Source organism: Triticum urartu, chromosome 2 (genome assembly GCF_003073215.2).
Source record: "Triticum urartu cultivar G1812 chromosome 2, Tu2.1, whole genome shotgun sequence".
In the NCBI taxonomy this organism is placed as follows: Eukaryota; Viridiplantae; Streptophyta; class Magnoliopsida; order Poales; family Poaceae; genus Triticum; species Triticum urartu.
This window is the reverse complement of record NC_053023.1, coordinates 726476677-726492122: the sequence shown is the minus strand read 5'-3', so window position 1 is coordinate 726492122 and position 15446 is coordinate 726476677. Positions and strand designations below refer to the sequence as shown.

The 15446-nt window shown below is 43.6% G+C and overlaps 1 protein-coding gene and 1 long non-coding RNA gene across 2 annotated transcripts; both read left to right on the top strand.

Moving 5' to 3' along the window:
• Positions 1 to 2791: 2791 nt before the first annotated feature.
• Positions 2792 to 8330, top strand: LOC125540190. Its single transcript, XR_007297232.1, has 3 exons — positions 2792 to 6693; positions 6938 to 7802; positions 7877 to 8330. It is a non-coding gene; the product is annotated as an uncharacterized LOC125540190 (long non-coding RNA).
• A 3324-nt stretch (positions 8331 to 11654) lies between these two features.
• LOC125538259 (cytochrome P450 81Q32-like) lies at positions 11655 to 13628 on the top strand. The gene is made up of 2 exons (XM_048701534.1): positions 11655 to 12731; positions 12832 to 13628. Exons 1-2 carry the CDS (start codon positions 11655 to 11657, stop codon positions 13447 to 13449), a joined length of 1695 nt encoding a protein of 564 aa, XP_048557491.1. The 3' UTR covers positions 13450 to 13628.
• The last annotated feature ends 1818 nt before the right edge of the window (positions 13629 to 15446 follow it).

Genomic DNA, 15446 nt, shown 5'->3' with positions numbered 1-15446 from the left:
TTATCCATCAATATAATAATCAACATGCTCACCTACTAGACCTAAATCCACATAATCCACTGAACATCTTTTACTAGCTTGTCAAAATCACAATAAACTAACTAAATCCACCCAAATCCTTATAATCAACAGTAAAATTAGGTCAAAAGATCACAATCACCTAACTAAATCCAAATTGTTCAAAACTATATTAAATATTTGTTTATCCACTAATATAATAATCACCATGCTCATCTACTAGACCTAAAATCTCATAATCCACGAAATAGCTTTGATTATCTTCTCAAGACACAATCACCTAACTAATTTCAACTAAAATTTCATAAATCACACAGAAATTTGGTTCAACATCACAATTACCAAGCTAAATACAAATTATTCAAGATTAATTGATACACCAAACATCTTTAACTATCTCCTCCTCAAGATCACAGTCGTATAACTAAATTCAAATTGTTCTAAATTTATTAAAGATTCATTTATCAACCAATATAATAATCACCATGCTCATCTATTAAACCTAAAATTGGTCAGAAGATCACAATCACCTAACAAAATCCAAATTGTTCCAAACTAAATTAAATATTTGTTTATTCACCAACATAGTAATCACCCTGCTCGTCTACTAGACCTGAAATCTTATAATCCACCAATCATCTTTGATTATCATCTCAAGACATAATCAGCTAACCAAATCAAACTAAAATCTCATAAATCGCAGAGAAATTTGGTTCAATGTCACAACCACCTAACTAAATCCAAATTGTTCAAGAAAAATTAATCCACCGAACATCTTTGACTATCTCCTCAAGATCACAATCACCTAACTAAATCCAAATTGCTCCATGTTTACTAAACATCCATTTATTCACCAATATAATAATCAAGATGCTCATCTACTACACCTAAATACACATAATCCACCGAACATCTTATACTAGCTCTCCAAAATCACAATCACCTAACTAAATCCAACGAAAACCTTATAAACCACTGTGAAATAAGGTTAAAAGATCACAATACCTAACTAAATCTAATTTGCAAACTAAATTAAATACTTCTTTATCCATCAATATAATAATCACCATGCTCATCTATTAGACCTAAGATCTCATAATCCACCAAACATCTTTGACTATCTTCTCAAGACACAACCACCTAACTAAATCCAACTAGAATCTCATAAATCACATAGAAATTTGGTTCGATATCACAATCACCTAACTAAATCCACATTGTTCAAGATTAATTAATATACCAAACATCCTTGACTTCCTCATCAAGGTCCCAATCACCTAACTAAATCCAAATTGTCCCAAACTAAATTACATATCTGTTTATTCACCAATATAGTAATCAACATGCTCATCTACTAGACCTAAATCTCATAATCCACTAAACATATTTGATTATCATCTCAAGACACAATCACCTAACTAAACCCGACTAAAATCTCATAAATCACACAAAAATTTGGTTCAATAACAATCACCTAACTAAAGCCTAATTGTTCAAGATTAATTAATACACCGAACATCTTTGACTACTACTCCTTAAAATCACAATCAACTAACTAATCCATCAAAAATCTCATAATCCACCATAAAATTTGGTTTGAAGATCACAATCGCCGAACTAAATTCAAAATTTTCCAAGTTCATTAAAAAATTATTTATCCATCAACATAATAACCAACATGTACCTACTAGACCTAAATTCACATAATCAACCAAACATCTTTTACTAGCACGTCAAGATCCCAATCACCAAAGTAAATCCAACTAAAACCTCATAATCCACCGTAAAAATTTGTCAAAAGGTCACAATCACCAAACTAAATTAAATATTTGTTTATTAACCAATATAGTAATCACCATGCACATCTACTAGACCTAAATCTCATAATCCGCCAATCATCTTTGATTATCATCTCTAGACAGAATCACATAACTAAATCCAACGAAAATCTCATAAACCATAGAGAAATTTGGTTCAATATCACAATCACCTAACTAAATCCAAATTGCTCAAAATTAATTAATCCACCGAACATATTTGACTATCTCCTCGAGATCACAATCTACTGACTAAATCTATTGAAAATCTTATAATCCACCGTGAAATTTGTTGAAGATCACAATCGCCTAACTACATCCAAATTGCATCATGTTCATTAAAGATCCATTTATCCACCAATATAATAAACCACCATGCTCATTTACTAGACCTATATAAACATCATTCATCAAACATCTTTGAATATCTCTTCAAGATCACATCCACCTAACTAAATCCAAAAAAGCCTCAAATCCACCATAAATCCCTTGAAAAATAACAATCGCCTAACTAAATCAAAATTGTTCCAAACTAAATTGAAGATTTGTTTATCCCCCAATAAAATAATCACTATTCTCATCAATAAAACCTAAAATCTCATAGTCCAGCAAATATCTTTGACTATATTCTCAAGACAATCACTTAACTAAATCCACCTAAAATCTCATAACCCAGCGTGAAATTTGGTTCAGTATCACAACCACCCAACTAAATCCAAATTGTTCAAGAATAGTTAGTCCACCAAACATCTTTGACTGTCCCCTCGAGATCACAATCAACTAACTAATCCATAAAAAATCTCAATCCACCATAAAATTTGGTTCAAAATCACAATTGCCTAACTAAAAATCCAAATTGTTCCAAATTTATTAAAGATTCATTTATCCATCAATATAATAATCAACATGCTCACCTACTAGACCTAAATCCACATAATCCACCGAACATCTTTTACTAGCTTGTCAAAATCATAATAAACTAACTAAATCCACCCAAATCCTTATAATCCACCGTAAAATTAGGTCAAAAGAACACAATCACCTAACTAAATCCAAATTGTTCAAAAGTAAATTAAATATTTGTTTATCCACTAATATAATAATCACCATGCTCATCTACTAGACCTAAAATCTCATAATCCACGCAATATCTTTGATTATCTTCTCAAGACACAATCACCTAACTAATTCCAACTAAAATTTCACAAATGACACAGAAATTTGGTTCAACATCACAATCACCTAGCTAAATCCAAATTATTCAAGATTAATTGATACACCAAACATCTTTAACTATCTCCTCCTCAAGATCAAAGTCGTATAATTAAATTCAAGTTGTTCTAAATTTATTAAAGATTCATTTATCCACCAATATAATAATCACCATGCTCATCTATTAAACCTAAAATTGGTCAGAAGATCACAATCACCTAACAAAATCCAAATTGTTCCAAACTAAATTAAATATCTGTTTATTCACCAACATAGTAATCACCCTGCTCGTCTACTAGACCTAAACTCTTATAATCCACCAATCATCTTTGATTATCATCTCAAGACATAATCAGCTAACCAAATCCAACTAAAATCTCATGAATCACAGAGAAATTTGGTTCAATGTCACAACCACCTAACTAAATCCAAATTGTTCAAGAAAAAATAATCCATCGAACATCTTTGACTATCTCCTCAAGATCACAATCACCTAACTAAATCCAAATTGCTCCATGTTTACTAACCATCCATTTATTCACCAATATAATAATCAAGATGCCCATCTACTACACCTAAATACAGATAATCTACCGAACATTTATACTAGCTCTCCAAAATCACAATCACCTAACTAAATCCAACAAAAACCTTATAAACCACCGTAAAATAAGGTTAAAAGATCACAATACCTAACTAAATCTAATTTGCAAACTAAATTAAATATTTGTTTATCCATCAATATAATAATCACCATGCTCATCTATTAGACCTAAGACCTCATAATCCACCAAACATCTTTGATTATCTTCTCAAGACACAACCACCTAACTAAATCCAACTAGAATCTCATAAATCACATAGGAATTTGGTTCAATATCACAATCACCTAACTAAATCCAAATTGTTCAAGATTAATTAATATACCAAACATCTTTGACTTCCTCATCAAGATCCCAATCACCTAACTAAATCCAAATTGTCCCAAACTAAATTACATATCTGTTTATTCACCAATATAGTAATCATCATGCTCATCTACTAGACCTAAATCTCATAATCCACTAAACATCTTTGATTATCATCTCAAGACACAATCACCTAACTAAACCCGACTAAAATCTCATAAATCACACAAAAATTTGGTTCAATATCACAATCACCTAACTAAGCCTAATTGTTCAAAATTAATTAGTACACCGATCATCATTGACTACTACTCCTTAAAATCACAATCAACTAACTAATCCATCAAAAATCTCATAATCCACCATAAAATTTGGTTCAAGATCACAATCGCCGAACTAAATTCAAAACTTTTCAAGTTCATTAAAAAATTATTTATCCATGAACATAATAACCAGCATGCTTACCTACTAGACCTAAATTCACATAATCAACCAAACATCTTTTACTAGATCGTCAAGATCCCAATCACCTAATTAAATCCAACTAAAACCTCATAATCCACGCAAATTTAGTTTTAACTGTGCCTTGTCTATTGTGGAAATGCACGCAAATTTAACTGTGCCTTCTAAACTATGACGGAGGTAGTATTTAACTTGCAGTGCTAAAAATTTATCGAACGTAAATTAGCATTGGCCCAAGGTAAACGTTTTACGCCAGTGCGCCGGCCGAAACGTTCGACCGGTCGCAGGCGCAACGCTCGATGCCACCAGATTGTAGCACACGTCTCGCTGCTTCCATCCTCTCATTTTTTTCTGTCTTATCTTCTTCTCCATCTCCCTCCCTTATCCTCTTCCTCTGTCACTCCCATCCCCTCCATCTCTCTCTCTTTTTCTCCAGCGAGAGAAATCCCTCCATGAGATTCAGCAGCTGGGAGGAGTGCGCAGCTACGCCCGCAACTGGGTGTGCCGCTCTCCATGGCCTGCGCAGCCGGATGCACTAGTCACCATGGCCGAGCTGCAATCGACCTCGTCGATGGCGAGTTTTCGCTACAACCATGGTTTGGTTTGCTGGAACCGGCCCATGTTTTTGCTGCCACCCACCCTTGCCTGAAATCTGCTTTCATGGTGTTTTTGCTGGAACCGGCGATCGATTTTTGCTACAATCGTTCTATTTTTCTGTTATTACTGGTGTGTGTCATCTTTTTGTTACATCCATCTCCATGACATACGAGACCGGTGACTGTGTTTTTGATACAACCTTTGTCACTTTTTGTTACCACAGGTGTTGACGTTTGCTAGTACATTCATTCTTTCACGAGATGCTACATCTCCTGTAGTTTTCCGGTCAAGTTTTTTGCTACAACCATATTTTGATTTTGCTGGAACCGGAGACATTTTTTTGCTACATCCATGTTTTGATTTTGCGGGAACCACACCCAATTTTTGCTACATCCACCCACGACGGTGTTGGTCGACAGCAGTGATGGCTATCTTTTGCTGCAACCGCCTCAGAGTTTTGCCACTACCAGAGATATCATTTGCTACTACCAGAGTTTTTTTGTACCAACAATTTTTTGCTACAGCCATAGCTTCAATTTTGCTGGAACCGGGTTTTCAAAATGATTCAACAGGGGACGGCAACATATAGCTATTTTTTTGACAACTTTTTTTTGTTGGCGAAGTTTTTGCTGCATGCATGGATCCTGGCGAGAAACATGAGAAGACGACGGCGAGTGCGGCATCCAACAGCACGGGGGCGGCGGAGAGAGAAGGTCCAGGTGAGGGGGTGAAGGCCTGCGGCTGAAGGATGTCCAGACGAGGGGGCTTTGTGAAGAGGACTAGGGAGAGGGGAAGTCAACGCGGGGATTGAACGACTCGTAATGGCTGGATCGGGCGGCTGGGGCTAGTCCGGCCCGACCGTTCGGCCGGACTGCCGGCGCCTATCACTGCCCATGGCCCAAACATTAAACATGCTTAGAACGAAGAAAAGATACCTTCTAGTATAATAATACACTAATCAATTGACCTCGCTAATTGCTAATTGATACTCCTCCTGATTGTTGCAAACAACTTGAGCAAACGCGTGTCACACATGGCATGCACAGCTAGCTAGCTAGCTGCGCAGGTTCATGGTCGGGGAACTTCGCCGGCGCTGGACGCCAGCTGCGCCCAAGCTTTCTCCCTGCTCATCCTGTACCGGATGCCGCACGCGTTGCACAGCGTGCCCGGCCCGTCCGGCCCGGTCCGCCACTGCGGCGTGTCCGTCCTGTGGGACTGAGATCCAGTGACTTCACTTGGTGAAGTCACGTTGCAACTTTAGGCTCTTCATCTCCATCCAAAACAGATCTAATGGTTCATATCACACAAAAGTAAAAGCCCTTAGCACTTAGCAGTTTTGGACGAGTGCAGCTGAAGAAAAGAGTTCGTGGGAATTTGCTCCGCTCTCCCGCGCCGCGCCGGCGTCTCGGACAGGGAGACGGCGCTGCTCCGCCGCATCGGAGAGGAAGGGGAATCGCACCACACCGCAACATCTGGGAGAGAGAGCAAGGGATTCGCGCCGGCCGCCGCATTGGAGAGGAGCCGCGTGGCCGCGCCGGCCGCTGCATTGAAGAGGAAAAGGAGCCGCGCGGCCGCACCGTCGCTGGAGGAGAGGGAGGAGCGGGCTGCCGCCGGAGGAGTGGGAAGGCCACGCGTGCCGCCGTCGCCGTCGGACCTCTGCCATCCCGCATCCAGTCGAGGTAATGTGTCCCCGATTCATACAGATATAGTAAGAGTTAGGTATGTACAGAGCAGTTCTTGTACAGGTTCAGTTTGAGTTGCTTGGGTGCAGAATGATAGTCAGTTTGATTACTCATGATGCATGTACAATACAAATTGCTTGGAATAGTTTGCACGTACACTCTGATGAAATTTTGTCCTCTGATTTTAGACTTTCATTTGGAATTTCTGAAATTGAGTGCTCTCTATTGTGCTATTTGACAGAATTCAGTGTTGTGCTTCACAATTGACTATTGTAAGATGGCAGAAATTGGCAAGGGAATACCTCAAGTTGGTATGAGATTCAGAAATGTGGATGAGGCTTGGGCATTTTGGGTTGCATATGGGGGTCACACAGGCTTTGGTGTGAGAAGGAGATATGCAAACAAAAGCAGACTTGATGGTCAGGTTGGTTCATGTAGATTTGTTTGTTCCAACGAGGGTCATCGAAGAAAAGGGCAAACCGATCATGCAACAAAGCGTTTTAGAGCTGAAACAAGAACCACCAAGTTCGTATGTCTTTTCAATTGGATCGAGAGGCCGGAAATTATGAAGTAACCGAGGTTGTGCTGGAACACAACCACTTGTTGCCATTGCCACAAACTCGCCACTTGATGATATCCCAAAGAAAGATTTCAGAAAGATAAGCTTTTGAAATTGAAACCGCCGATGATTCCGGCATTATGCCACAAGCTGCACATGAGTTTGCTTCTCATCAAGTTGGTGGACCGATTAACCTTGGATATACTTGCCGTGACCAAAAAAATCATTTGCGAACCAAGCGACAAAGGGAGTTGGCTTTTGGACAAGCTAGAAGTATGTTGAAATATTTTCATGACAAAACTGCTGACAATCCATCATTCCAATATGCACTACAGTTGGATTGTGAGGAGGATATAACCAACATATTCTGGGCTGATGCTAAAATGATCCAAATGTGCAGCAAGCCAATGACTTTCTTAGTTCTGCAAAACTGAAGAAAAAGGAGGTTTCATCTAAAAATTTAAGAAGAAAGCAAACTTGGTTTGATAAGTTACGTAAGGGGCGAAAGCAACCTAAATCAGTGGCAACAACAAAAAAAGAAGCAAAGGTCAGCTGCAGTATGTACTATCTGTTCTTATTCATTCCTAAACTAACAAAATGATTTTTCATTTACATGGACAGCAACAACAATAAACGAAAAAAGACAGTGTGCAGCCTCAAGTGCAAATGGAGAATGATGGCACAAACAAAGGAGGGAGTCCCATGGGAGAAAGTGAGAAGCGTCAAGAATACGATGCAATCGACAGCTTTACCAAGCTTTTGACAACTTCACGAGTTGACGATGATATCTTCATGATGATCTGATCTAGTATCTTCAAAGTTGCTAGGTAGTATTTTGGACAGGGTTAACTACAGTATTTTGGGGATTGACCAGTCTTTTTTGGCCTAAGTGTACAAGTGAAATGGCCTGCTTTTGTGTACTTGAATGATTACTCGACATTAGCATTTTTTGCTGTAGCATTTGGATGTTCTATGATGCAGCCTTTCAATGTCAAATGCCACTCTATATCTGTTTCATGAGTATTGTCAGTCAAAAATATGTATGTGCATGTATGATCTTTTTAGTTCAGCTAAGTGGAAGGTACAGCCAAATGATAACCTTGCTTCATGTATGTTGAAACGGCTATAGACCTATAGTTTATATATTCAGAAATGAAGATTAGATAGTTGGCATGTAATCTGTTTTAACTGAATCCTACGATAAGTTTTCTGTCGCTGCTGGGCTGCAAAACTAACCAAGTGCTGAGGGCTTTTGCTTTATGTGATATGGACCATTGGATCTGTTTTGGATGGAGATGAAGAGCCTAAAGTTGCAACGTAACTTCACCAAGTGAAGTCACTGGATCTCTCTCCGTCCTGTGGCACTGGGCGCACGCCTTCGCCTCCGGCTCCCACCGGATTTGCTGCCGCGCCGCCGAATCGCCGTGTCCGGACTGACCCTGACCGACGACGTGGGCATCGTCACCATGGCCGTCGTGGGCGGCCGGCGCCATGAAAGCGGACGGAAGAGCTACGGGCCAGGGTCCCGTGCGGGCGGCGACGGGTTGGCGCTGCTGTCTTCCCTGGATCTGGAACAGGGGGGCCGTGGGCTCGTCGAGCGCCGGCTCCGGCGCCGACGCATCACGCGGCGGCGAGGAGTCGATCCGGAGCGATTCCAAGGAGTCTTCGATGGGTACGTGATCCATGGCTTGTCCAGCGAATTATCCAGCACTACGCGGAACCGACGATCGAAGGGCACGTACCTGTGAAGAGATAGTTATATATACGCTGTCAGTTTTTTCACCCGACGTGCAAACCCTCACAAACAAATAATAGGGCAACACATGTTTATCTATCTCTGCAGAAAATTGTTTGTTTCTCAATCGTGGTGAAAATAAAAATAGAAAACACGGTAACCAGCCAACCATGGGAGGACACGTGTTGAAATCAATCGTGGAGCTTTTGCATACAAAAATATCTTCACAAAAATATATTCTCACAAAGAAAAACTAGAAAACGCGCTAACCAGACCACAATCATGGGAAATTGTGTTTTAGAGTACTTGATTGATTGATTTTTTTTTGGAATATGATTGATTGAAATATTGGCTTAGTTTACTTTATGATCCATAATACTCCAAATCCAGTTAGAACATACCGCTAGTGAGAAGCTGTGAAAAATATCCTCCCGCCTCCGGCGAGTGTCGTCTACCTAGGGCGACATGGGTGGTGTCCCGCTGTCGCCGTCAGGCCTCCGCTCATGCCTTCTTTCTGTCTCCACCGTTGGTGTCGACGTCGATGGGGAAAGCCCTCCCTGGCGATAGTAGGCGTCTGTGGGGCCTGCTCCATTCCTTCTTCTCCCTCCTCACGCGGTCCTCACCTCCTCCTGGTGCGTGGATCTCCGTTGACGCCCTTTACTGCCTCCGACGCCACCTTGGACATCACACCTTCACGGATCCAACGGGCAGAAGCCAGATCTAGCCCTCTCACACCTAACTTGTTGGGGCTTGCGTCATTCCCTACCAGGGGCTGGTGGCTCGGTTGGGGTTTGCCCGGACCCGGACCCAGATCTAGCCTGGTTGGGCTGGGGTGCCGGCATGGTCTGGCCGCTAGCCGAAATTGCCTGTGGTTGATTGATGAGTGATATTTTTGTGCTCATCACTATTGTTTAAACCGGATAATCCCGGAATTTTCAAGAAAATCACTTCGGTATTCTTTATTTAGTGTGTACTAAGAATAATGAATGTGAGAGATCACAAAATCATTTGTTTAATATGGCTCCGTTGGAAGAGGGCCTAAACATGGAAAGGAATCATCACTACGGACGAAACAAAAAAATTAGTCGGAGCGAGGAAGGAATTGGAGGTGTACCAGAAAAGCCAAAACACAAGACTACCTTTAGTATGAGCGCAAGGGCTCGTACCAAACGCCCACGGCTCCAAGAGGTCCAACCAACCAACCTTTATAAAGGGTCCAACATCAGAATCCCAGCAGGGAGAGCACCATTTGCGATATAGAACACGATAACCATCTTCTAACCCTAGCCACCGTCATTTCCCATCTCATCTACATAGCCGCAGCCACCATCATCACCGCGACAATCCCTCTTCAAGTTAGCCATACCTATAATCGTGTATCACATCCATCACTTATTATAAGACATATTATCAATAAAACATTCAAAATTATGTCTTTTTCAGTGAGTTCATCCTACAATCCAATCGCCATGTGTCGGTGCTAAAACCGGCGGATTTTGGGTAGGGGGTCCCGAACTGCTGGTGTAGGAACAATGTTAATTGGAAACAAAGGGTGACGATGTTTACCCAGGTTCGGACCCTCTCGAAGAGGTAAAACCTTGCGTGCTGCTTTGCCTAGATGCACTATAATTTCATGGACTGCTTGCTGTAGCAAATTTTTAAGTTTTGTGTAGTGCAAAAATTATGCAATTACGCTATCAGATAACTTGTTTTAAGCAAGAAGATCGTGAGCCAGTAGTGCTTGCGCGGGATCGCATGAAGAAGGCTACAAGAAACTGCCCCAATCACAGGATGAAAGAATTGTTAATTCTTCATATGTTTTATGATGCTCTTACTCCCATGACAAAAACCATGCTTGAGACAACTGCGGGAGGAACTATTCGAAGAGAAAAAAAATCTATAGGCAAATTTGAAGCTATTAGGTCCAGCCCTATGTAATTGTGGTTTAATCAACAATAAATCTGATTTGTTCAACATATTACTATGTGCATGCATTCAAACGTCGTTGAAATGTTTATTCCATCTGCTAGGTGCCTAACCCATCAAACTCTATGTTCTTATTGCGCACTAGGTGACGTACATCTTGCTTGGGTCAACCTAGGATAGCTAGCAAGCCTTCGGTCCTCCGACGGAGGTTAACTCTAGCAATTCGATCCAATCCTTTGTTTTTGACCTCATCACCAGTCAATCCAATTAGACATTTTTATATATAATCTATAAGAGTGTGTCTAGGGCACATCTAGATGTGCTTTATTTATTGCACATCTAAATAAGTGAATCAAGCATAAAGAAAAAAAGAAAAAGAAAAAAAAATATGCATACAAATCTCAACGTAAGATCAATGACATAGGACTTAGATGTGCAATACTTATAGCACATCTAGATGTGCTTTAGCAAAACTGTTTTTGTATATAATCTATAAGGGTGTGTTTAGGGCACATCTAGATGTGCTCTATTTATTGCACATTTAAGTGAGTGAATCAAGTATAAAGAGGAAAAAAAAGAAAAAGAAAATATTCATACAAATCTCAACATAAGATCAATGACATAGGACTTAGATGTGCAATACCTATAGCACATCTAGATGTGCTAATCTAATAAAGATGATGAATCCAAGAAGCAACGCCGAAAGCAAGATTCTACGGCATCTCCGAAGAAACGAAAATGGAGATTCTACAACGCATTACACCCGAGAAAGAGACCTTTGCCTGTGAAAGTGAAACAGAGGAGGATCTGATATCTGATTCTATATCTATAGCACTACAACGTGGGAAAGGTGTCTCGGATTCTATAGCCGCCACGACACGAGCCATGGACGCCGCCACGGGCACGGACGGAACGGCCAGCGGCGGCGTCTTCGTGCTCCTACTCCTCCTCGTCGCCGGTGTCTTCGCCGTCTATGTTCGGCTGGGGCGACGGCGGGGGGACGGGAGCAGCAGCGCGCCGAGCCCGCCGTCGCTGCCGCTGCTCGGCCACCTGCACCTGCTCAAGAAGCCGCTGCACCGCTCGCTGGCCGCGCTCGCCGGGCCGGCGCCGCTCCTGTCGCTGCGGCTTGGCGCGACAAGGGCGCTGGTCGTGTCCACGCACGCGGCGGCCGAGGAGTGCTTCACGGCGCACGACGCGGCGCTGGCAGGCCGGCCGCGGATGCTCGCCGGGGAGATTCTCGGCTACGGGCGCACCACAATTGTCTGGGCCTCCCACGGGGCCCACTGGCGCGGCCTGCGCCGGTTCCTTGCCGTCGAGCTCTTCTCGGCTTCCCGCGTCGCCGCTCTCGCCACCGACCGCCACGCCGAGGTCGCGTCCCTCGTCAAGAACCTGCTCCACGACGCCACCGCCAGCGCCGGGGGTGGGGCAAGGACCATCACGCTCCGGCCCCGGCTCTTTGAGCTGGTGCTTAACGTGATGCTGCGCGCGCTCACCGCGCGCCGGCATGCCGGCGACGTGGGCAGGATCCAGGAGATCATCGAGGAGACGTTTGCGGCGACCGGCGCTCCCAGCTTCGGGGACTTCTTCCCGGCGCTTCGCTGGGTCGACCGTCTCCGCGGTGTCGAGGCGGCGCTTGCAAGCCTGCAGGCAAGGCGCGACGCGTTCGTCACTGGCCTCATCGATGATCAACGGCGAATGTCCAACGCACGTAGCCAAGAAGACGTAGACAAGAAGGGCGTCATCGACGTGCTCCTGGAGCACCAAGAAACCGATCCCGAGTATTACAGCGACACCGTCGTCAAAGGCATCGTCTTGGTGAGTAGAGTAGCTAGCATATTTTGCAAACTGCATGCGTGCCATTTTGGCGATCTGTGACAGCAACATGATTGTCATATCCACGCTGACTGACATTCAGGTACTGCTCACTGCCGGCACCGACACATCGGCGCTGACCACCGAGTGGGCGATGGCGCTACTGATGACGCACCCGGCGGCGATGGCGAAGGCGAGGGCCGAGATAGACGCCGTTGTCGGCATGGGCCGGCTGGTCGACGAGTCGGACCTAGCCAACCTACCTTACCTGCAGTGTGTTGTCAAGGAGACCCTTCGGATCTGCCCCGTCGGCCCGATCATCCCGGCGCACGAGGCCATGGAGGACTGCACCGTGGGTGGCTTCGGTGTCCGGCGCGGCACGATGATCCTCGTGAACGCATGGGCGGTCCACAGGGATACCAATGTGTGGGACGCGTCGGAAGAGTTCAGGCCGGAGCGGTTCTGGGGCAGAGACACGGTCACCACGCCCATGCTGCCGTTCGGGCTTGGCCGGAGGCGATGCCCCGGGGAGGGCCTCGCGATGCGCCTTGTTGGCTTGACTCTGGCAACGCTCGTGCAGTGCTTTGAGTGGGATGTTGGTGAAGGTGACACCGTCGACATGGCCGAAGGTGCTGGGCTGTCAATGCCGATGGCGACGCCGTTGGCGGCTGTCTGTCGGCCCCGGGAGTTTGTCAAGAGTGTGCTCTCTGCTTCCGCTTGATGGACTGCGAACGGGTCTCTGAAGGAAAAGAAACGAAAACTTGGAGTCGACTTCCCTTGTTTAGACGATACTGAACTTTAGAATGTTTAGCATTATTGCTGAACTTTACTGTCTTAGTCTGTTTTATTATAAGAAGACTTTTTACTGTCTTAGTTTCTTTATGACTTGTGGATCTGCATTATGACTCAATATTGTTCAGGGATGGTATAAGCCAAAAAAACCAAAGTGGAAAAGTCAAGAAAAGCCCAAACAAAAGGTGAAAATACAAAGGTGAACATGGATCCACGCGCACCCACGTGAATAGTAAATTCAAAAAATTTACTAGGAAAATTGAAAAAAAATCTAAAGTGTTGGGGTAACAAACTTGGCCGATCATTCTGCTCACGTGTGAAGTTTCATAAAGTATTCACACCCGTGATATTCTTAGTGAAGAAAATATGATTGAAACCTTACTATTCATTAAATAGTGTTTCTTAATATAGCTTCGATTTTGTCATTTTTGCCAGAATAATAAGGATGTAATTTCTTTGTCATACGCTGGTATATCGGTTGACTAAGCATGTTACAAAAAATATTCAGATTTTTTTGATTTTTTTCTAGTATTTTTTTTCAATTTACTATTCATAAGATATGCGCGTGGAATCATGTTCACCAAATCAGCGTCCCAAATAAAGGGCTCTATTTGTTTGGGTTTATGCTTCTGGTTTCGCAACGTTTTCATTTTAGCCTAAAAGCCAAAAAAGCTCCTAAATAGGGGCTTTTGGCTTTGGCTTTGGTTAAGTCTGATCTTAATAAGTGTTTACTAAATATAAGAATATTATTTTTAATACAGTCACATTCGTATAAGCAGATAATTACATATTAACATATTGAAATATTGTCGAGTATCGCATCTAGCAACTCGCCAACTCTCAGAAAGAGCGGATCGTACATAGGCGGATAGGAGGCGGCCGTGACTTCCCTTTGCGTGCCGCCAACGCCACCGAGGGAGGGAGTGTTGGGTTTCTTAGTAATTTCAAAAAAAATTCCTACGCACACGCAAGGATCATGGTGATGCATAGCAACGAGAGGGGGAGAGTGTGATCTACGTACCCTTGTAGATCGACAACGGAAGCGTTAACTTGGTTGATGTAGTCGTACGTCTCCACGGCCTGACCGATCAAGCACCGAAACTACGGCACCTCCGAGTTCTAGCACACGTTCAGCTCGATGACGATCCTCGGACTCCGATCCAGCAAAGTGTCGGGGAAGAGTTCCGTCAGCACGACGGCGTGGTGACGATCTTGATGTACTACCGTCGCAGGGCTTTGCCTAAGCACCGCTACAATATTATCGAGGACTATGGTGGAAGGGGGCACCGCACACGGCTAAGAATATGATCATGTGGATCAACTTGTGTCTCTAGGGGTGCCCCTTGACTCCGTATATAAAGGGGGGGAGCTGGCCGGCCAAGAGGTGGCGCGCCAGGAGGAGTCCTACTCCTTCCGGGAGTAGGACTCCCCCCTTTCCTAGTTGGAATAGGATTCGCGGAGGGGGGAAAAGAGGAAAGAGAGGAGGAAGGGGGGCCGGCCCCCTCTCCTTGTCCTATTCGGACCAAAGGGGGGGAGGGGTGCGCGGCCCATCTCTGGCCACCTCTCCTCTCTTCCACTAAGGCCCACTAAGGCCCATATACCTCCCGGGGGGTTCCGGTAACCTCCCGGTAATCCGGTAAAATCCCGATTTCACCCGGAACGCTTCCGATATCCAAATATAGGCTTCCAATATATCAATCTTTATGTCTCGACCATTTCGAGACTCCTCGTCATGTCCGTGATCACATCCGGGACTCCGAACAAACTTCGGTACATCAAAATGCATAAACTCATAATATAACTGTCATCGTAACCTTAAGCGTGCGGACCCTACGGGTTCGAGAACAATGTAGACATGAACGAGACACGTCTCCGGTCAATAACCAATAGCGGAACCTGGATGCTCATATTGGCTCCTACATATTC

What these genes read in the sequence shown, in the direction of transcription:
- LOC125538259 (XM_048701534.1), top strand. Translation starts at nt 11,655, where the DNA reads ATGGAGATTCTACAACGCATTACACCCGAGAAAGAGACCTTTGCCTGT. An exon ending in TCGTCAAAGGCATCGTCTTG is followed by an intron (nt 12,732 to 12,831) that starts GTGAGTAGAGTA and finishes ACTGACATTCAG; the next exon opens with GTACTGCTCACTGCCGGCAC.